The following is a 21,900-nucleotide window of genomic DNA, read 5'->3' as shown; positions in this document are numbered from 1 at the left end:
TCATAGCCACTAGACTGCTGATCGCCAGACTGTAAGATTTGTTGTCTGGACCCGAGTACAACTTACCCGCAAGATTCTTGATCACCAGACTGTGAACTCGATTCTCGTCTCGGGAAGAGAACCGGCCCCAGAGCACCAATCCGTTGCCGAGACATGTGACTGCAGCTACCACCCACACCGTCACCCTCAGGATTGGCTTCACCAGTAGGTGCTTCAGTGATGACACTCCTTGCGCATGCGGAATCAAACAAAATTTCGGCATATACCGCCTTTACGGTGCAAGTCTTTCTGTGAACACTTCACACTTAATTAACACATACTCTGCTTTATGAGACCCCTGGCTTCATCAGAGTGTTCTCTAGAGCCCTCTGTTGGCAGTATTCTGAGACAGTCAAATTCAGTTCAGATCCCCATACTCTATTTCCCGGAAATTCATTTCTATATCCACACACACTTATAATTAAGTTTCCCAAATAATTAGCCTCCCTAAAGGACTCCGGACATGAATGTATATAAATGTCGTTTACCCTTTGTTACTAAATGACCCCCTTATCATCATACTGAACGTTTTAAGCGAAGGACACACACCATGAAGTCACACTTTATCTAACATACCCTTGTTGTTTAGCCCCAAATATTATTTACTGTACATGTTGGCCCAGTTAAATTTGGTCATTTTTACAAATTACTTTTGGCGTACAAAACAATTGGTGAAGAAATATTAATACAGAGTCGACAAATTTTACAAAATATTTCTCTTTTTTGGAGTGGAGTTGTTGTGAATAATTAACAAACTCCGTGGCTTGTGTCCGCAAGCGAACTATACCGACCGAGCGACCGCCGCTTATCGGCGAAGTTAGTGCCAACGTTAGCGGATAGAGGGTGTCGCGTGATCAGCGCAGTGAATCCCCACAGTTTTTAATTTCGGTTTTCTAGCCCGGAGCCGCTATTTCCTTGAAACAGCGCTTCAATTATCATCACGAGGTTGAGTGGACCCCGTTCCAGACCCTCTACTTCTCAGAAAATCTGGTAGCGCCGGGAATCGAACCCGCACCTCGGGATCTGTAGGCAGTAACTCTGACCACTAGACAACAGAGGCGGTTAAATAATTAATAAAGGGTGTAGAAAAATATGTTATAATGTGCAGGTCTTTGTACATCTTCAACTGAGCAATATTAAGGCCTATGGGTTGTGTATAAAACAAAAAATATCTTTCAGAAAATGTAAGCACGAATTTAGTTTACAGGCAAAACTATTAACGAAAGACGATGGAAAGTGCAAAACGCCTGATAGCCAGATGGTTCGACGACAGAACTTACAAAGCTGTAGAAAGGGTTGCCTATAAAGCACGGCGAGTTGCAACTTTATTTCAGATCAACCATTTACCTACCTGCACAAGAAGCCTAAAGGAAGATGTAAATGTGTAACGATTTGAAGGTAGTGTCAGTGACACCACTTGAGCGTGCTGTAAAATCAGTGTAAAACTGCTGTAATCATGAGGACATTATTGCCGCCCGAAAGAGGTAATAATTGTGGTTCCAGAGCTAATATTAGTGCAGTGTAGCAGTTTTAGCACAGTAAGACACATGAAGATGGCCATTTAGGGCCGAAACATGTTGTGTCGAAAGTTATAGTGAAAGAAAAAAGGAACAAATTTTTGCATTGTTGACGGACTGTGTAGTACATAAACAGTTTTAAAAATGTCTTTATTATTTCGACATAATTTTAATTTGAAATTTCTATGTCCCCTTACATTTACTTAACCCCCCCCCCAGAAAGTTAGCTCAAGCTGTAACACTCCTGACTTGTATTTGGAAGGTTCGCGGTTCAAATCTAGGCCAGGACACAGACTATCTTCACTTAGGTATTCGTTTTTTGCTCATTCGAGGCAGATAACTGGAAAAGTACCTCAGATGAGGCCAATTTTACTTCCCTTCACATCCTTACCAATTAACTTGTCGCCCTGCCATCGGAAGCTATGCGAACTAAGCTGCTGACAGTTTCATCAAATAAATCAAACGCAAATAAACATATAAAGCATTTACTTACCATCTGTGTTCGGTCTACAGATTCTGACAGCAGGGGTATAGGTGCAGTAATGGAACTTTCCGAAATACCTGCAATATCACAGAATCAGCTAAAGGCTTATTAGAATTAAAATTTATATCCTAAGGTCTCTCGATTCAACAGAAGTCTACTTACACAAAATCTAATGCAGCGAGATGGGAGAATATTTCCACGCCTACGTTCTCTATTTCAATATGTCCGAGCTGCCTGAAAGAGAGACCACAGCGCCATTTACTTCATAATTTCCCGGCATCCTGCAGAACTAATGGAGACAGCACAGAATGGATGGCATTCGAGGACGCAACACGTCTGTATTCTGTCTGCATGTAGGAGGCTGCACAGTCTAATTCTACTGCCCATCCTCTAGATGAAAGGATCTTGGATAACATCTTTGATGACGCATATGTAATATGCTTCACTTTATAAGACACAACTTTGGATTCATTGATACTTCACGACTTTTATTTATGTCTGTAATGTAAATGTTTAGCGAGATAAATATAAAATTCTATGGAGACTATTAATATAAACTGCCATTAAAATTAACGACACTTAATTAAATGTAGATGTTCTAATAATCATACAATGGAAACATCGCCGATAAAGTTTCATCAGGTGATTTCAGAGCACTCATCTGACGTATGTAAAAATGAATGTTATCCCCTAACGTGGACGTAACTTGTATGGATCTTTCAGGGAGTGAGAAGGTCAGAAAATAAACGTATTCCAGTATCTCCCAAGGAAGGAGTTGTGTTACTTACAAGGATTTTAGATGCTTCATTTTACTGAACAGCTGTGTCGGCAGTACTCTGAGTGGGTTGTTCGTAAGGGACCTGCAAGTGAATAAAAATGAAGTGAGAAGGAATTTTTATTATTTAAGAATTTAATTTTCAGGATCAGTCTTGAAGGTTAAACTTCTTCTCGTGCTAGTAGATTGTTTTTTGTCCCACGTTGTCACATTTTTATAACTGATACTTCTATCCAACGTTTCGACTTTATACGGTCATTATCAGGTAATTATATAATTACTGCATTGTATTGCTCTTTCTAGATCACTGCCCTAAAAAGTAGCATACCAGGAGTTTATGAACACGATAAGAAGTTGTACCTTCAAGACTGCCCCTGCAAATTAAATCGTTTGCTGGTAAAACAGGATGCTGAAATACAGCATTGGTAACTGTTTTTTTTTTTCAGCGGACAGATTGGATTTTATGTTTCCGTAACTGCGAGATTAGATCAGAGTTTCAGACGCACACGAAGCCAGAGTAGTCCTCAAAATCTTGTAAATAAAAGAACTGAAAATCATTCCTCTTGTTTGCTAACGATAGTTAAGATTTTCCGCTCGTTTAGAGCAAAATTTTGGACAGGATTTGGTGAAATATGAGTCTGTATTATTACGCTCACCGAAATATTCTAATTACGTCTCAAAATTCTAAAAAAAAGCCATAAAAAGTAATTTAATTTTGACGTAGAATTATCCGAAATTCTGTAATTGACTTTGCTTGCCTGGGAAAGTTCTGTATATATGTTTCTTTAATAACGATCTGCTGTCGCCTCTTCTTCCAGGGAATGGCCGATTTATTAAAACAAGATATTCTGAGAAGTTCTAGCTCTTGTTTTCTTTTAAATGCTTAAATAGGTGTAGTGAGCTTAAGAACCAATAATTATAAAATTTAGTGACCTATTTGTGTACACAATTTTCCGTAATGTACGTATTTCGGCTACCAGGAATTTTCCTGGGGTTAAAGGGTAGCCGGCCAGCGCGTAAAGCTAAAAACCTCACCGCCATATGTGAGTACATTGTCTAGAAAATGTGGGAGCCTCGATGCAATAACGTGAACTGTCTGTGTTCGGTTCTCCCGAAGTTGTTAAAGAGAGATTCTTCATAGAGCGTTCGTCATAGAGATGTCGTTCAAAAGGATTTCAATGTGTGAGCTGTCATAATTGACTGTAATTATAAAGAAGTGCCAATAAACCAAACTATCAAATTCAAATTCATTATTATTCGTCGCGCAAACCACTAATGCGTGACAATATTTCGCGAAAATTTCATAGTGAATTCATGAAGACTAACTTAAAACAGTGCAGATTTCATGCAGTAATTCTGAGTTATCTGGAAATACTGCGTACCTTCCACCTCATGTTCTTACCGTCAGCGCTGCTGCCGTTCGTATCTAGCACGTGTCCCTCAGACCTCGCTGGAATTCTCTTGCTCTCAGGCTACAGTCACGTGCAAGGGATTCCTTCCCTGTGCGCACGTTCGCGCTGGGCTGCAGACATCACGGATGAGCGATTAAATTATCCAACCAGGTTTATCTAGTAATCCGTTATGAAATCCACACCGACGTATCTATCTGTATTGTTCATAATTTGCCAGCTAACTAACTACACGCAGTAGCGCCATTCTTGGAAAGATGAGAGTCGTCATTCGCTGCTGCTTATGGAGCCAGTGTTTATTCCCATGCTCACAAGACTGCGCCACTGTACTCTGCTCTAAACCAATTGTATCCAATGCAGGATTTGAGGTTCTCACAGCGTTGGTTACAAAGTGTTATATATTCTGGGATATAAAGGCGTGTAGGAGGTTGGAGTAAACTGCATAATGAGGAGCTTCATAACTAGTACTCTTATCCAAGTATAATTAGAATGATGAAAGTCAAGGAAGATGAGGTGGGCAGGTCATGTAGCACGAATGGGGGAGACGAGGAATGCGTATAGGATATTGGTGGGAAAACTAAGAGGAAGGAGACCACAGGGAAGACCAAGGAGTAGGGGGTGGACAATATTGGAATGGATGGGGTGGTATGGATTGGATAGATCTGGCTCAGGATGGGGACCAGTGGAGGGCTCTTGTGAACACGGTGATGAACCTTCGGGTTCCATAAAATGCTGGGAAATTCTTGAGTAGCTGCAGAATTGGCGGCTCCTCAAGAAGGGCTCAGCTTCATGTGTAAGCAAGTAAAGGGGTGTAGTCCGTTGAAAATCAGCTAACGTTTCGGGGGAACATATCGCCTCCATTTTCACAGCCGAAGAATAAGCCAAGTGAGAAACCAACACGAAGCAGGTAGCTTGTTCTTCGACCCTGAAGAAGGAGGTAACATGTTCCTCCGGAATGTCTTTTGATTTTCAGTGGACTACACGGCATTAGCCGACCACAATGGCCGCGCGGTCTAAGGCATCAAATGTTTCCGCTCGCTCGAAAGCTGAGGTCGTGGGTTAGAATCCCACTCAAGGTATGGATCTTTGTTTGAGTTTATTCTGTGTTTGTGTTAGATAGCAGATTTGCGAAGGGCTGATCTCCCACCCAAGGAGTCATACCGACTGTCTAGGATTAAGAAACCAAAGCGAAACGGAGCGTTTCACAGATGCCCTATGCTATAAGTGGGAGTAACAGGAATAGAAGAAGAAGAAGACACGGCGTTATATCCCGGAAGTTAGAACTCTTCAGTTGAATCCCGTCTACATCAGCATCTTAAGGTTTAATTTTGATTCTTTCCGTCGGCTCCTTGGTCTTCCAAGTGGCCACTACGTGTTTATATAGTCTTTCTTCAAAAGTAACTTTAATTTGCCTCTTTAACAGGTATTCTCACTCACGTCTTATATAGATATCTCTGCCTCTTTTCAATGCTTGTTCTCTGTACGATTTAATCGAACGCTTGGCGGAAATACCCGAACGTGCCGAGTATGTCGAGTAATATCTTTAGCGGTTCATTAGCGGGTTTCAGAAGACAGGTACTCTGTCACCCTCACACTGTGTAAAGTACGAGTAATATAGTTCGTAAATCTTATCACTACTAGCACATCTGAATATGATTATTTACACTATAAGAATTAAAATATCTCCGTTTCTCTATTTCTGAAGGATGCATCAGCCGACCCCAAAACTCCGTGTCCTCTTCCTCGCTACTCCCCCGATCATACATGTATATACACCCCATAACAGACAGACTGATACAGTAATGTTATTCAGAAGTCAAAACTTCTTTATGGATAAGAGAAGACGAGATGCCAGAAAATAAAGTAGTTCTAAAATAGCAATTTTTGCAATTGTGCTAAAATATTCTTCCATGTATATAAAATGTTTTCGAAGCGTCATATTTGTCAGTGTCGTTACGCAGTTTCGGGTTACCATAGCAACGATTCCAGGAGCGTCAACTCGTTGCATGAATGTAAATTACGTATTATGTCCTGGATTCGCGAGTAGTCTTTTGTTTCAGTGTATTATATATTGGTATTCTGTGAGAAATGGCAACATTTTGTTGACATTCGAAGTGTAAAAATTAAAGCTATCCCTGTAACAGGCCATGGAGGCCCATAGGGTTGTGAGACGTCGAGGGTCCCACATTTTCTGGACAATTGGCTCACAGATGGTGGTGAGGTTGTCAGCCTTATGCGCCGGGAGTCATTTACCCCCAGGAAGATCTCTGGTACTCATTTCTGTTAGAGGCTGAGTCGACCCCACAGACATAGTTCGCCTGGAAGAATTAGATAAATTTAAAAATCCATTGACCTCATCGGGAATCAACCCGAGTCCACCAGGCTTGTACTAGCATAGTGCCTCAACTAAGTACGCTACCGCGTGCCCCGACATTCGAACTGTAATATGCTATATAAAGGAGACGGTATATAGTTTATTCTTTGTTCGTGTTATTCGTGGGAGATTGTGTTATACGCCGGCCTCGACACGTGTAGGACTGCAAACGGAATACGGGAGAAATGAGAGGAAGTCCATAGTGCGAAAGCGTATGTAACAAATGACGAGGATTCCCAACGGGCATTACACTTACAAAACACTTAACTATGGACGTTGGAACGAGAGTGGTCAGGAAACACAGGCGTGTTGCAGACAGAAGCAACGCGTGCTGTCACTCGGACATGAGCGTTATACTCACAGTTTCATGACGGCTGTCAAGTTGTGGAACACCGTAGGGTCCAGCGTCTGAAGTTGATTGTTGGCCATGTCCCTAGCAACAGTAGAGTACATTGAAAGTATTGTCACTGATATAAATACGCTACGTATGGACGCTGAGCTGAGCTGAGCTGAGCTGAGCTGAAAGTTAGGCAGTTTACATCCAGGGAAGCTTTTAGTTGTTAATACAATAAGGTGTATGGGGTTGAGCAGGTGTTTACCGTGAGAAATAGGGTATGAACCTTGTTGGTTTGACAGAATATTGCATGTTATTGTTATTATTATTAGTGACACTACAACCATTTGTGGGTCTCGGCCTTCTCTAAACACTTTCTCCAGCCATCCCGTTCTTGTGCCTTTGTTTTCCAGTTAACCAGACCCAAGTTCCTCAAATCCTTCACCACACCATTCATCCTTCTCGTTCTTGGTCTACCTTTCTTCTTTTTCCCTTCGGGTTTTACAAGCATTATTCTTTTTATAATTCTTTCATTCTCTCCTTATAACATGTCCTGCCTATTTCGATCTGTTTATTTTAATTCTTTTAATAATATCAACATCATTAAATAAATTTTACAGTTCCTTATTGTAACATCCTCGCCAGACCCCATCAAAATGTACTGCTCCACAGATTCGTCTTGAAATCTTTCTCTCGAAACGTGCAAGAAGTGCTTCATGAGCTTTGTCTGTTGCTACTAAATCGTAAATAAACACAAGCTGCGCTTGATGATTATGATGTTTGTTATATTCGTGGAATATTGACATATAAACTCCATGGCCTGTAGTCCGCAAACGAACTTTACCGACCGAGCGACTGCCGCTTGTCAGCAATTTAGTGCCAACTTTTGCGGATAGAGGGTCTCACGTGGTCAGCGCAACGGATCCCAAAGGCCGTTAATCTCGGTTTTCTAGACCGGAGCCCCTATTTCCTTGAAATAGCTTCTCAGTTATCCTCACGAGGCTGAGTCGATCCCGTTCCAGACTCACTACTTCTCAGAAAATCTGGTGGTGTCGGGAATTGAAGCTGGGATCACTGGATCTGTGACCAGGAACTCTGAGCACTGAACCACAGAGGCGGTTATATTGACATATTCGGAGCGAAAAATCATCTACCGACTTTTAGAAGTATGAATTTTTATGCGGAAAAAGACTTTGTGAACATGACACGTTAAAAGGCCTGTGGATCTGACGAAGATACTGACAGACTGTCGTTTTATCGTCATTTCCAAATATATTGAAGTAAATAGAGCACCTTCAGCTTCCAACACCGTGATCCAATGTTGCTTCATGAAAAGCGACATTGTAACTTTCGGAGTTCGTAGCTTATTTAAAGACGCGGTTACTAACCCAGATTATATACGCGTCGAATAATTTGACGCGGGCTGCAAAAAACTTAGCGTGTGCTCTATTGAGCTATAAAGCGTGGAAATTAGCGATGGCGCTTTTATTAAGTGTAATTACGAGTTTTGTGTTAAAGTGGTCAATAAGTACAATATCCAATCCAAAACCCCGTCGAGAGTCACTCATACACGTGGCAATGTGTTAGTGTTGTCCTGTGTAGGTAGCGGCCTTGCGACAGGGCTGATCCCCTGTCCAAGGAGCCCTACCAACTGTCTAAAGGATCCGTAGTCCCAGGTTAATTCTGGTGGGAAACAGGCCAGAGGGAAAGGAAGAAGAAGAAGATATCGTGGCCTTGCTTATTGTACTATCTCGATGTGTGCCAGGAGGGACTGAGGAAACCACGAAAACCCTCAGAATAATCAGTGTTCCAGCCAAGAGTAGACTCGGGCACTTATCAGATAGAAGTCAGAAGCAGTGCTTCTTTATCTAACTTGTCCCTTGCCTTGAGAACGTTTACGGACATTCCTCTATTGTTATAGAAACGACCCATATATAATAATATTATTTAAATCTGTTCTGACCTGTAAACACAATTTGAGTTCTGGACTTGTATTAAATAAAGAATAAAATTTTTGGTGAGAAAAATTAGAAACAATTGACACCGAAGAAATCCAGTGCAAAAATACTGCACAAAAGTAAACAAAAACAGAAACGCGTACTTCAACGAAAGTCCAGTTTGGGCTTCATGTAAGCATAGAAAATACAGTGGACTGATATGGAACAAAATTAAATTCGCCCGGCTTCATTGTTGAATTATCGTACCAAGTTTGAGAGGAATCTGTTCATTAGTTTCTAAAATGAGAAAGCAAACGTGAGGACAAAAATTGTATCCCAGTTATAAGCATATTTTATACATTGAATTCAAATAGCGCACAACAAATGACGTCTAACTCACATAAATTCAATTATACTTACAATTCTTGGAGGTTGTGCAGATTTCCAAAGGCGTTAGGGTGGATGTGCCGGAGACTGTTCTTATTGAGGTCTCTGAAAAGAAACGTTATTCAGTTAACGTTGCTTCTGACAGGCGACTGGAATTTATACTAAAATCGTGGAACGCAAATTAACGTTAGAAGGAGAACACTCCTTTTTATTTCAAAATAAAAAATAAATTTTAAGGTATTAAAATTACGTGATTGAATATGTAAAAGTGAAAAAGTAAAAGTAAGGCTATCCCTGTACCAGGCCGTGAAGGCCCATAGGGTTGTGAGACGTTGAGGGTCCCACATTATCTAGACAATCGGCTTAACGATGGCAGTTAGGTTGTCAGACTTAAGAGCCGGCCACGCTTTACTCCCCAGGAAAATTATTTAATTAATTCCTGGTGCTCATTTCTGTTAGAGGCTGAGTAAACCCCAGGGCCTAGTGCGGCAGGAAGGATTAAGTCAACTGAAAAAATCCAATGACCTCATCGGGACTTGAACCCGCGACCTTCCGGCTTGTAGCATAGTGAAATTTTCGAACAAAATTGCATGTATTAAATCCTCTTGCCATTAAATTAAAATTGAATGCTTTTTTTCGATAAACGCATTCATACTACATTTCTCAGGATTTTATTTGCGTAAGTTTTACAATGGTGGAATAATCCGTGAATAATGAAATTAAGGCAATGCGGAAAGTAGGGGCTGTAATCTATTTTGAAATACTATTCCAGAATTTTTCCTGAAGAAACTAAAGAAAATCAGCAAAAAATAATCAGAATAGCAGATTTCGGAAAGAGATCAGAATACAAGACCTCCTAGATTCGAAGGATTTAACCACTCCAACATAACGTTCGATGAAATTTATAAAATTTGTGATTTTTTTTTTCGGAAATTAATCAGTCCGAAAGATGTGCCTCAGAACAGCTGCGTTTTTTAACGAATATTTGAAATGACTAAATTAAAACCTTTTCCCGAAGTCTATCACTGCGGGACATAAATATCCAAATAGGCCTATAGTACACTATCGCAGCGTCCCGGAAATTTCTAGAAGAAATTTGTTCTTATGTTCTTAAGATATAAATAAGGTAATAAGAAAATGTAAGTTTTGTTACTGGATACAATTGCTTAATTCTTTATTACAAGCAGAAGTTCATTAATATTTATAGGTACTCTCCGATCATACGGTGAAATGGTCGAAACAACTGTTCAGATTTCCTTCCTTAAAAATGAACCCACATCAATCAAAATTTTTGTAATCTATTACTTCAACTGGATCTACGTTACATATTCTCTAAAGTTATAGTCTGAGGTCTTTTGGCAAAATTATGATGAAGAGATTAGGTAGCTGTTAAGTATCATACTTCGACACTCAAGCTTTCACAGGAACCGTGAACCCATTCACCTGATAAAGCTTTCAATCTCCTGGACCCAAAATTCTTAGGTCTGCAAGGTCGTAAAATAGTTACGATGATCCAATACACAACTACGAGGATTTAGAATATAAACCATTTATGTCTAATGTCTTAATTTGTGATACAAAAAATAAAATTTCTTACAGAGTTTGGAGTGCTCTCAGATTCGCAAATGTATTTTCCCCAATTTCTTCAATTGCGTTTTCGTCAAGGATTCTGAAAATAAAATTGCGCTTTATTATTGATCTCCTACAACATATATATAAAATAAATAAGGACCTAGGCAGAACAGCCTAAATATCGAATTATATTTCTTGATAAAAGGAATAAAAACTGTCAATGTATTATTTTTTTATTGCTAGTGGGGTGGGACTAAGTCCCTTGTACTGCGGCCATTTCTGGCCTGTTGTACCAGCCCCAGATGATAGGTGAGGGTGATTGTGGAGCAATTGGTGGAATGAAGATTGGCAGCGGAAACCGAAATACTCGGAGAAAACCTGCCCCAGCGCCACTTTGTCCACCACAAATCCCACTTGACCAGACCCGGGATCGAACCTGGGCCGCTGCGGTAGGAAGCCAGCGACTAACCGCTTGAGCTATGGCGCGTCCTTACTGTCAATGTAAGGATTAATTGCAAAAAAAGTGCTTGCCAGTATAATTCTTTTGAAAATGTTTCTAGGGTTATCAGATCAATGAAGACCGGATGATCAAAGTATGTACCACACATGTTGGAGGTGATAATGCTTACAAAATTTTTGTTGGAAAATCTCAAGAGAACAGAAACTACTTACAGATACTAATCAAATACGGGAGGTCCACATTACTTACTTACTTACTTATGGAGCCGAGCCCCTCTTGAGGAGAAGCCAAATCTGCAGCTACTCAAGAATTTCCCAGCATTTTATGGAACCCAAAGGTTTATTACCGTATTCACAAGAGCCCTACACTGGTCCCTATCCTGAACCTGATGAATCCAATCCATACCATCCCATCCTATCTCTCTAAGATCCGTGTTAATATTGTCGACCCACCTACGTCTTGGTCTTCCCAGTGGTCTCTTTCCTTCTGGCTTTCCCACCAATATCCTATATGCATTCCTCTTCTTCCACATTCGTGCTACATGCCCTATCCACCTCATTCTCCTTGACTTGATCATTCTAATTATATTTGGAGAAGAGTACAAGTTATGAAGCTCCTCATTATGCAGTTTTCTCCAAACTCCTTTCACTTCATCCCTTCAGGATCACATTAAGATGTAATTTAAATAGGGTGTAAACTGGATTTATCTCGCTCAGGATAAGGCCCTGTGGCCTGCACTTATGGACATGGAAATGACCTTTCATATTTCATAAAAGATGGGAAATTTCTTGATTAAATCAGCGATTAGTAGTTTTCTGAAGAAGGAACCACCTCGACGGAATTAGATGTAGTGACTCACCGTAATGTTTTCACCACGTGACCATGCACAAACTTTGTTGACTTACAATTGTTTGAGCCGAGGAAGTTCCGGAAAAGTCAATCCGTCCAGCGTCAGACAGTTTCTCGTTATGTCACTGAAAATGCAAGGAACAGATTCATATGCAGGGCAAAAAGAAAATAAAAATACAATAGTTAATGAATGGTGTATATCACAAATTAATATTGCAGATATATTTCCACACATTTCTGTAATGAGACCGTGATATGAAATGCATTTTGTGCTCTAACACATTTGTGCGCAAGTTCCATGTATATTAAGATGAACCTAATTCGTCACAGGCTTGCCAACTTCTGCCAGGTCAAAAATATCAACTTAGAGAACGTTGGTTAGTAAAGATAAAATTGATCTCTGTTAATTATTTAATAAGTTACTATTCCCTGAAAGTATAAGGTGAGTGCAGTTATGGCTCCATTTACTTACACGTCTTCATGGCGCGATGCTTAAGCATAGGACTACTTTGCCTTTACAATGGTTACTAAGTTATTAAGATTTAAACGTGTATGTTGATACACAAGTACAAATGTACAGAACTATTAGGCTTATTTTGCCGGTCACGGTACCCAAGCGGTATGTACTGTCTTCGCTCGCTTGGAAACCGGGACCGTGGGTTCGAATCCCACTCAGTGCATGGATGTTTAGTTTGTGTGTGTGCGTTTTTATGTGTTTGTGTACAGGTAGAGGCCTTGCGACGAGCTGATCACCCGCCCAAGGAGTCCTACCGTATGTGTAAGATCAAGAAGAACCGAAGTGAACGGAGAAGTTCATCGAGGTAGGCCTAGGCCCACTGGGGCTGTAGTGCCAAGGGGGGGGGGATTAGGCTTATTTTGGTCTCTATCCATCGTCTGTTAAATAAAAGACAAAAAACCCACAACGTTTCGGAGACTGGATCTGTCTCCGTCCTCAGGTGGATGGGACAGATTAGACCTACTCAGTTGGGCCGGTTAGAAAGAGCTAGTCTCAATCACTCTTTCTAACGGGGCCCAACTGTGTAGGTCTATCCTGCCCCATCCACTTGAGGACGGAGACAGATCCAGTCTCCGAAACGTTGTGGTTTTCTTGTTTTATATACACCAGACGTTGGAAAGAGCCCAAAATAAGCCTTATAGTTCTGTGTAGCTTACACCATCGTCAGAATCCTTTCAAGTACAAATGTATTAACAAATTAGTTTTCGAAATGTTTGTTGTAGATTGACGTAACTAAACAGGCCTAGACACATTTCTCCTACATTTCTTCCGACTGTATTGTGTTTCCGCGTTTCGTCTGCGGATTGTATAACATGGAGCTTGAAGTTTTAAGCCTCAGAGTTTCTATTACCCCCTGGAGAGTTTACATCTCTTTGTCGCGGTTGTAGGCTCGTGGGCCAGCCAGCTGCGCCGTGAAGCAATGCTTTTCCACTTACGGAAGTAAAAAGTAAAGCTGTCCCAGTATTATTTGGCGAACAGCACAATTTATACAGCTACTTATTACGTAATTTTCTCGTCCTTCTTTTACTTTATGTCCATTAGCTCCAACTATTTTTCTCAGGAGTCTATTTTCAAACATACTAGTCTATGCTAAAAAGGTGAAGTTGCTTCTGTGCTTAATTAATTAAGCACTATGGTATAAAGACATACAGGGGAGTGGAAGTATAGCTCCACCATTCTTGACTTGACATTAGTTAGAGGTGAATGGTCAGCTTCACGTTTCGGCCACTTTACCTCCGGATAAATTGCTCTCGGCACGCATCCTGTAGGTGGACCGAGAGCCTGTCTGAACGCTGTGGAGGATAGAAGAATGTTGTCCCTGCCGGGAATCGAAACCTGGTCGACCAGCCGTAGCCCGACACTACACCGACTGAGCTATCCCGACTCCTAAATCAATGTTAGCACAGCTTTATTTTGCTAAGGTAAACGTAAAAGTAAAATTTGTTCCTGTGCTTAACTAATTAAGCACTACGGCATGACGGCGTAGGGGGAGAGGATGTATAGATCCACATTTTCTAGAGATTATTTAGATTATTTAGAGATGAGTGTCAGCTTCACGTTCCTGCCACTTTACCCCCGGGGATAGAGCCCCCGGTAGACATTGGATAGGAGGCCGGGGGGGGCAAGAGCAGGTCTGGACGACATGGAGAAGAAAAATCTTTGACTCTACCGGGACTCGAACTCCGACCACTCCGTCGTCCAACCCGTAGCCAGTCGTTATACCGACCGAGCTATCCCGCGGCTCCCTATAACATGCATATATTCTAAATCAAGTTGCATCTTCGTGTTTGTGTGCACTGTCACTTGTACATCTGGAGCTTGCTAACCTCCAATGAAACTTCCAGACCTGTAAGTCTTGATTTTGTGCTGCTCGTACATTATAAATTATTGAATGCCTTAAACCTTCTCCTCGTGATCATTTCTGGGTTAGTCTGTGTACTGCCGCAAGCCTGCACGTGGTAGCGTAGTTGGTTGAAGCACTATGCTACAAGCCGGAAGGTCGCGGGTTTGATTCTCGTTGAGGTCACTAGAATTTTCGATTGACCTAATCCTTCCAGCCGCACTATGGACCTGGGGTCGACTCAGCCTCTAACAGAAATGAGTACCAGGAATCTTGCTGGAGGTAAAGTGCGGCCGGCGCTTAAGGCTGACAACCTCACCGCCATTTGTGAGCCGATTGTGTAGAAAATGTGGCAGCCTCGACGCCTCACAACCCATGACCTATTAAAGGAATAGCTTTACCTTTTCTTTACCAAATAATGTTACGCTTAACAAACCAATGAGAAGGAAACATGGGGAGGATGTGAGAGACATGACAGAAAGATTCTAACCTAGTACTTCTGGAAAATAAGGCAGAAATACTAATCATTCAGCCTAAACCTTTGGCATGTACGTGTTAAATGTACGTATACTGGAAAATGTAAGCATGTTGGAAAGTTAGAAGGGACGGGAACAGATGTAGGAAGGCACACTGTTGCGCCGTAAGAGAGAGACTTGGTTAAAAGTATAACTTGTAGCGGACAGTCATGGTGTAATTCTGTAGAGATCTCGACGCAGCTCAGGCACGCTACAGACATTAGATGAGACGGTCTCATGAGTCTAAGCAGTAAAGTGAAGTATTATCAACTTAATTCATGTAATTCCGTGCCGTAACTATCCTCGGATACTGAACTACAGTAAAAAGACGATACAAGGGGACAGAGAGCAGACGGTTTACTTTGATTGAAATGTCTACACTGATTTATTTGAAAGCTGCGACTGCCTTCCCAATCAACATATCTGTGAATCAAGTAGTGGCGCAATACACACTAGCAGACAACATTCGAGTTCCCCGCAACAGACATGGCAACTACTATTTCCACACAGAGTTCGTCTTTTGAAGTCCAACGTAACGTACATCTGATAATTTGGAAACAAGCTTCTGTGACGATTAAACTTATTCATTGGAAGTATGAATATGGTAAAGCTATCCCTGTAACAGGTTGTGGAGGCCCATAGGGTTGTGAGACGTCGAGGCTCTCACATTTTCTAGGCAATCGATTCGCAGATGGTGGTGAGATTATCAGGCTTAGGCGCTGGTTGTCTTTTACCCCCAAGGAAAATTCCTGGTACTCATTTCTGTTAGAGGCTGTGTCGACTCCAGGGTCATAGTGCGATTGGAAGGATCGGGTCAATTGAAAAATATAATGACCCCATCGGGAAACGAACCCGCTAACATTCGGTATAGTTAAGGACGATAACATCGGTATGAGTACTTTGATATCCGTCACAGTTTTCGTTTCATGCAACTGTGAAGTTTTCTCACGAAAGTTTCAGTTAAAAAAAAAAGATGAAATTGAGAGGATTGCAAAAAAAAAGTAATAATACATATTTCAAGGTACTATAATGGTATTCGCCTAGGAAAACGAGGTAAAGTTTAAAGGTGTAATTGTCTTTGTGCTTAACTAATTAAGCACTACACCATGAAGACCTATGGGGGAGTAGATATATAGATTCCCGTATTCCTGACCTCGGTACTAGTTGGAAGTGAGTGGTCAGCTTCACGCCTCGGGGTACCCATTGGATAGGAGGCTGGGTGGGCCCCAAAACCTGTCTGGAAGGCGTGGAAAGAGAAAAATCTTGCCAAAATTGAGACTCGAACTCTGACCCCTCCGCCGTCCATCCAGTAGCCAGTCGCTACACTGACTGCTCTATCCCGGCTCAGTAGAAAACCGCACGGAAAACCATAAATGCAAACTCAGTCATTATAGTCAGGATTTCAGTAGTGACAAATTGCCTGCTGAATACAAATAAACGTTACATAACGTTCCCTAGTTCGTAATATTTCCATTTCAGAAATCATTCTTTCAGCTGGTCTGTACCGAATAAACAGTCGCGAAAGAATGGTCTTCCACTTTGGGTTTTGGGCTGGGAAATATTCTTCGCCGTAAAATCTAGCTTCTTCAAAAATGTTCAAAATGGACCAATTATTTGGGGATCAGGGAAGGGCTCAGTACCGGGTTCTTTTGAATACGGTAATGATCATTTAAGTTTCGTAAAATTAAGGGAATTTCTTGACTAGCAGAGTGACTCTCAGCTTCCCCCATACACCTTCATGGCGTAGCGCTTAATTAGTTAAGAATAGGGATACATTTTTACGTCTAACATTTACAATAATGAAACACTAATTCGTTCACTTGCGGGTCGAAAAATTAATCACGTTTATCAGAGTCTCTGAGTCTTACATTACAATATACTTATGTGATGTACCGATAGAGACAGTGGATTAATACTTACAGCCAAGTAAGACTGGAGTCCTTGAGAGCGTCAAGGTCAATGTGAACGATGTGATTGTCCTGCAGAACCAGCCACGAGAGGTGGGTGAGGTCCTTAAGCGTCCCGGCCCGAAGTTCCGTCAGTTTATTATTTGTTAAGAAGCTGGAAACAAATTCTCCTTAATTTATCTCGTTCACTCTTGCTCAGCATGGGTTCATGTGATGGGTTATCGTGACATCGGTTTGGAACTTTTAGTCTCCGCAAAAGCTGAAACGGAATTCTGCTACTTCGTGTTACTTTGGTAAGTAGTCCACCTTAATACACGTATGTCAACTTTTTGTGAAGATCAGTAGAAAATGGAATTTAAGTAAGGTCTGTTTATTTTAGAGTGAATTTAGCATGGAAGTCACATGAGAAAAAAATAGATAGTTGAGGAGTTCTGTCTTCCTGGGATATAACGATGTGTGGTCCGCTGAAAGTCAACCGACGTTTCGGAGGGATATGCCATCGCCAGTATCGATGAATAAGTCAAGAAAAATAGGCGCGATTCAAGTAGTAGGGACCGCTGAATTGTTGAGTACTTTTATTTAATTATTCTGTTTCTTGACGATGAATATGGCGACAGGCCGATGGGGAAACCAGCTGATCACAGCATTGTGTCACAAACTAAAGATTTGTGGCGAAAGCCAGACGAATTCCATCATGGGATAGTTGCTCAAAACGGAAAAGGAATATGGAAAGTTGCATCATGTTTGTTATTGGCTCACGTCTGTTGTGACCATATTCGTGTAAGAATAATATCTATGAAAAGTACTTACAGGCGACTGAGTATGCGCTGTCCTTCGAAGACACCATCAGGAAGTTCTTCTATGTCGTTCCAACCCAAATGACTGCAAGTAACAGACGACGCGATAAGTCATATTATATGAACCAGTAACTTGTTTAACTTAATTATACGTACACTGGGGGCAGAGTCCCAAAGAAGACGTTAGAAGCTCATCTAGATAAGTGTTCCCTGCTGTTATGGAAGTCGAAGTTAATTATCATCTTCACAAGGGCACACTAGACCCTATCGTCAGCGAGATGAATCCACCACACACCATCATATTCTGTCCCTGTAACATCCTCCTCTGTAGTGTCTTACAATCTTCATCTAGGTCCCCGAAGAGGTTTTTCCCTTCAGGATTTCCAAACAAGGTGATGTCTGCATTTCTCATATCTCCTATTTGTGTTTCGCGCACTACACATCTGATTCCTCCTTGATTTTGGTCGATTCAACGACAACGGAGTTGTAAACACGCTCTTTAACAAAAGAGGACGGTGTTTTCTGTGGGTAGGCCCGAGGCTATATAACAAGGATCTCACACAGCTACAATTAGAATTGGGTCCAGTAATGGAGATGGCAGTCGGAGGTGATTAGACTGAGAAAAGAAGACTTCATGTGTGATGTGAAGTTACAGTGAGACTGTTATAAACCCGTTGCCAGGATATGACTAGTGAAGACTGAGAATCCTAGTGCGTGTGTAACAACCAATTTAGAAGTGTGTAGAATAGCGATAGCGCTGTAATTGTTTGTAGTCCTGAGTTGTGTGAATGTATAAAGTGTAAATACACCCAAACAGCCAACCCAAAACCCCGTCTTATAAGTCACACACACCCCTGCAAATGACAATATTTTGCGAAGAATACAAATTATGAGCTCCTCATTATGAATTTTCTCCGTCGTGGGTCCAAATATTCGCCTCAGTACCCTGTTCTCTCAAACATTTGCATCGTTTTCCTTTCATTGGAGTGAAAGATCAAGTTCTAAACACACACTGGATTTTATTATTGTCGAACAGAAGCAGTCCTTCTACACAGTCGTAAAGCGTGAGTCTGAGGGTTATGACATAATATTGACACCAATTGTTACTGTTTTATTGCAAATCAAAATAGTAATCTGTGATTTATTACGTGTATCTTATTTGAAGAATATTGTTTCACTTATAATAACACACTAAAACACTTTCAGTGAAATAATGCTGTTAGGAATGTGAATTTTAGAATTATAACCAGATTTAATTTATTTATAAACAATCCTTGCGAAACGTATCACGTACATGACATGATTATTACTAAGACAACAGTTGTTCGTATTAAACTAATTATTGTTACTTACATGAGTTCCAAATTGGTGTACCTTTTGAATGAATCACGGGACAGTTTAATGGAGTTGTTCACCAAAATCCTGAAAAGGTAAGAATAAATGGATTAGGTCGTGTTCCCCCCATCCGTCTGCATGCCATGTCCATGGAATTACTGAAGGGATTTCGATGAAATTTAATACTAAATGTCTACTCCGAATTTTATCGGGAGGGTTTCGTTGTGGTCCGCATTGGTTTAACACAAAACCTACTGTACATTGAGCTCAGCTCGAATTTAGCGATTTCATCAGGAACACTTAGAATTTCATGAAACAAAGTCAGTTTTAAGAAGCTGATATTTATCTAGCTGGCCAAGAATTTCTCCGCCTTTCATGGAACTCGAAAATTCAGTACCGTGATCTTAACGACCCATAACCGCACCTTGCTCTGCGCCATTTTGATTCAGTCCATAGCCCCATAACCTATTTGTCTAAGATCCGTTTTAATATTATCCTCCCGTCCACGCCTAGATCTCATATATGTCTCTTCTCTTCAGGCCTATGTTAAATGAAGCCTAAATCGAACTTCATCGGTGTTGTGAAAAGGGTTCTAATTTCATTGAGTAGAGTCCGTCTTGAACATCTGATAGTTACATAGATGACCACGAATTTCTCCGCATTTTGCAGAACCCGAAGTTTCAGAATAATGTTCCCAAGAACCTACTGCTGAACCCTACTCTGAGCCAGTTGCATTTAGTCCACAGCCTCACAACATTTATCTTCAAGATCGCTTTTAATATTATCCTCCAAAGTACTCCAGGGCCTCCCATGAGGTTTCCTACCTTCAGACTTTCCATCAAAATCTGTAACCATTCTCCTTCTTCCTTACGCCTGCTGCATGTCCCAAGCACCGAAAAAATAATTCGTATCGCATATGTTACGAATGTAAAGAAAATAATAAGATATCTGACTCTGCCGGGCATTATCTTTGTGCGACTATTTTTTTTATTATTCTTTAGTGGGGTAAGACCGAGTACTTTGTCCACCTCAAATCCCACATTACATGACCCGGGCTCGAAGCCGGGCCGCCGCAGTGGGAAGCCAACGAGTAACTGCATGAGTTACAACGCGTCCCTTTGTACGACTAGCTTTGGACCAAGGTTTCTTATGCGCAGTAAATAAACAATAAAGTCAATGAGATGTGCATTCATGAAGTGTGTACACTTTTATTTTTCTTTAAACCACAAAGGATTATGCTTTTTAGACCTACTCACAAGCGGGTCACGTGGTCACTGATGTCCTGCGGAACCTCCGTGAGTCCAAGGTGCCTGCAGAACACCCGGGTCTTGTCCCTGCATCTGCAGTCATTCGGGATGTGGTCCAGTTCTTGTAACGGCAAATGTAACATTTTTAGTAGCATGTAAACAGGGAGTTGTGGGGACAATTTTATGACACATTTTCTTTTAAGTAATTCAGTCTTTGTGGTGGGGCTAATATGAACTACGAATATGCATCAATAATTACAAGATTTAGCGATCCATTTTAGGGCATGGGTGTGCCGATGTTTATTATCAATTTCCGTATAGAATTTCATTAGTGTCACCACCAAATCGCAAGCTGAACATAGGATAGTACCTCAAATTAGGTAATTAGGTCAATACAGCTTCCTTTCATCCAATTATACATCTAATTATGCATGGCTCTGCAGTCCTTTTGTTGGACCTTGGCCGCTTCTTCAGTTTCTTAATCCTATACACAGACGGTAGGACTCCTCCGACAGGGGATCAGCCCGTCGCAAGGCCGCTACAAACATACAAACATCCATTCCTTGAGTGGGATTCGAACCCACGATCCCAGAGTTCGAGAGAGCGAAGACAATTCATGCCTTAGACCGCGCTGTCACTGTGATCAGCAATTAATTATACATCTATTTATTTATCTATCTATGGCTCTACAGCCCTTTGTTGGACTTTGGCAGCTTTTTCAATTTCTTGATCTTTTACTCAGTCGGTATAACCCCTTGGACGAGGGATCAGCCTGTTGCAAGTCCGCTACCTACACACAGAACAGCACAAACACAGAATAAACGCACACAAACAGCCATGCCTCAAGTGGGATTCGAACCCACGATCCAAGTGTTCAAGTGAACGAAGAGAATTCATGTGGCCACTGTGACCAGCAATTAATTATACATAGCCGTCATAAAATTCGACGCCATGTAGTCTAAGTTACTGACAGCGTCGTTAAACAAGTCGTAATCAATTAAGTAAACTCAAAAACTTAAGGAATATAGATGTTCAGGAATGTTATAAAATATTAAGAAGTACTACGAACTAGCAGGGAGAACTAGAAAAATGGACGCATATTTTTAAACGAGACATACCACACGCTCGCATGATTTATTATGAATCAGTGAACATTTCTTGAGCATTATTCGCTACTGCACTCTATCTGTGTGTTTGTGTGTGTGTGTTTAACAAACCATCTGCTTAAAGTCCACTGCTAAGCTGATCCGTGCCAATACGTACTGTCGCAACATACTCACTGCATTCCTCCTGGCGCTGTTGTGCCTTCCTCTGCAGAACTACTTCTTGGATGAAGGCGTTTCCGTGAGTATCCGCTGTAAACAAACGCATCATATATGACAGAATAGTGCCTGTGGTTCGTGAGAATGATTGATTCTGCTATGCTGGACATCGTCAATTGTCTGAAATGTGGACAATGCGCACGATATTTCTAGAGCGGACTGTATTTCCAGATTCAGGTTATCAGTACAATTACACACCTTGAATATATTACCATAGCTGAAAAAATATGGCTTACTATTTCACAGATAGGGACGTTTGTCGTTTTAATTTGATTTTAGTGGT

General features: G+C 41.1%; 2 protein-coding genes across 3 annotated transcripts in view; one reads left to right on the top strand and one right to left on the bottom strand.

Annotated features, from left to right (window-relative positions):
* The window catches only part of LOC111865511 (C2 domain-containing protein 5), a 394,963-nt gene that overhangs the window by 300,750 nt on the left and 72,313 nt on the right, over positions 1-21,900 (top strand). The window lies entirely within an intron of this gene.
* LOC111865582 (relaxin receptor 2) overlaps positions 1-21,900 on the bottom strand; it is a 45,665-nt gene that overhangs the window by 9,350 nt on the left and 14,415 nt on the right. The window contains exons 3-15 of the mRNA XM_023853744.2: positions 21,576-21,650; positions 20,305-20,416; positions 19,067-19,135; positions 17,727-17,798; positions 16,930-17,070; positions 12,194-12,262; positions 10,854-10,925; positions 9,290-9,361; positions 6,960-7,031; positions 2,829-2,900; positions 2,203-2,274; positions 2,050-2,117; positions 67-228 (exon numbers count right to left, since the gene is read on the bottom strand). Coding sequence (XP_023709512.1) covers positions 67-228; positions 2,050-2,117; positions 2,203-2,274; positions 2,829-2,900; positions 6,960-7,031; positions 9,290-9,361; positions 10,854-10,925; positions 12,194-12,262; positions 16,930-17,070; positions 17,727-17,798; positions 19,067-19,135; positions 20,305-20,416; positions 21,576-21,650 — 1,128 coding nt within the window. The remainder of the gene's footprint in view (positions 1-66; positions 229-2,049; positions 2,118-2,202; positions 2,275-2,828; positions 2,901-6,959; positions 7,032-9,289; positions 9,362-10,853; positions 10,926-12,193; positions 12,263-16,929; positions 17,071-17,726; positions 17,799-19,066; positions 19,136-20,304; positions 20,417-21,575; positions 21,651-21,900) is intronic.

The sequence above is a fragment of the Cryptotermes secundus genome, unplaced genomic scaffold, assembly GCF_002891405.2.
Source record: "Cryptotermes secundus unplaced genomic scaffold, Csec_1.0 scaffold944, whole genome shotgun sequence".
Lineage (NCBI taxonomy): Eukaryota > Metazoa > Arthropoda > Insecta > Blattodea > Kalotermitidae > Cryptotermes > Cryptotermes secundus.
Note: the sequence above shows the minus strand (reverse complement) of the source record. Positions and strands in the feature narration are given on the sequence as shown.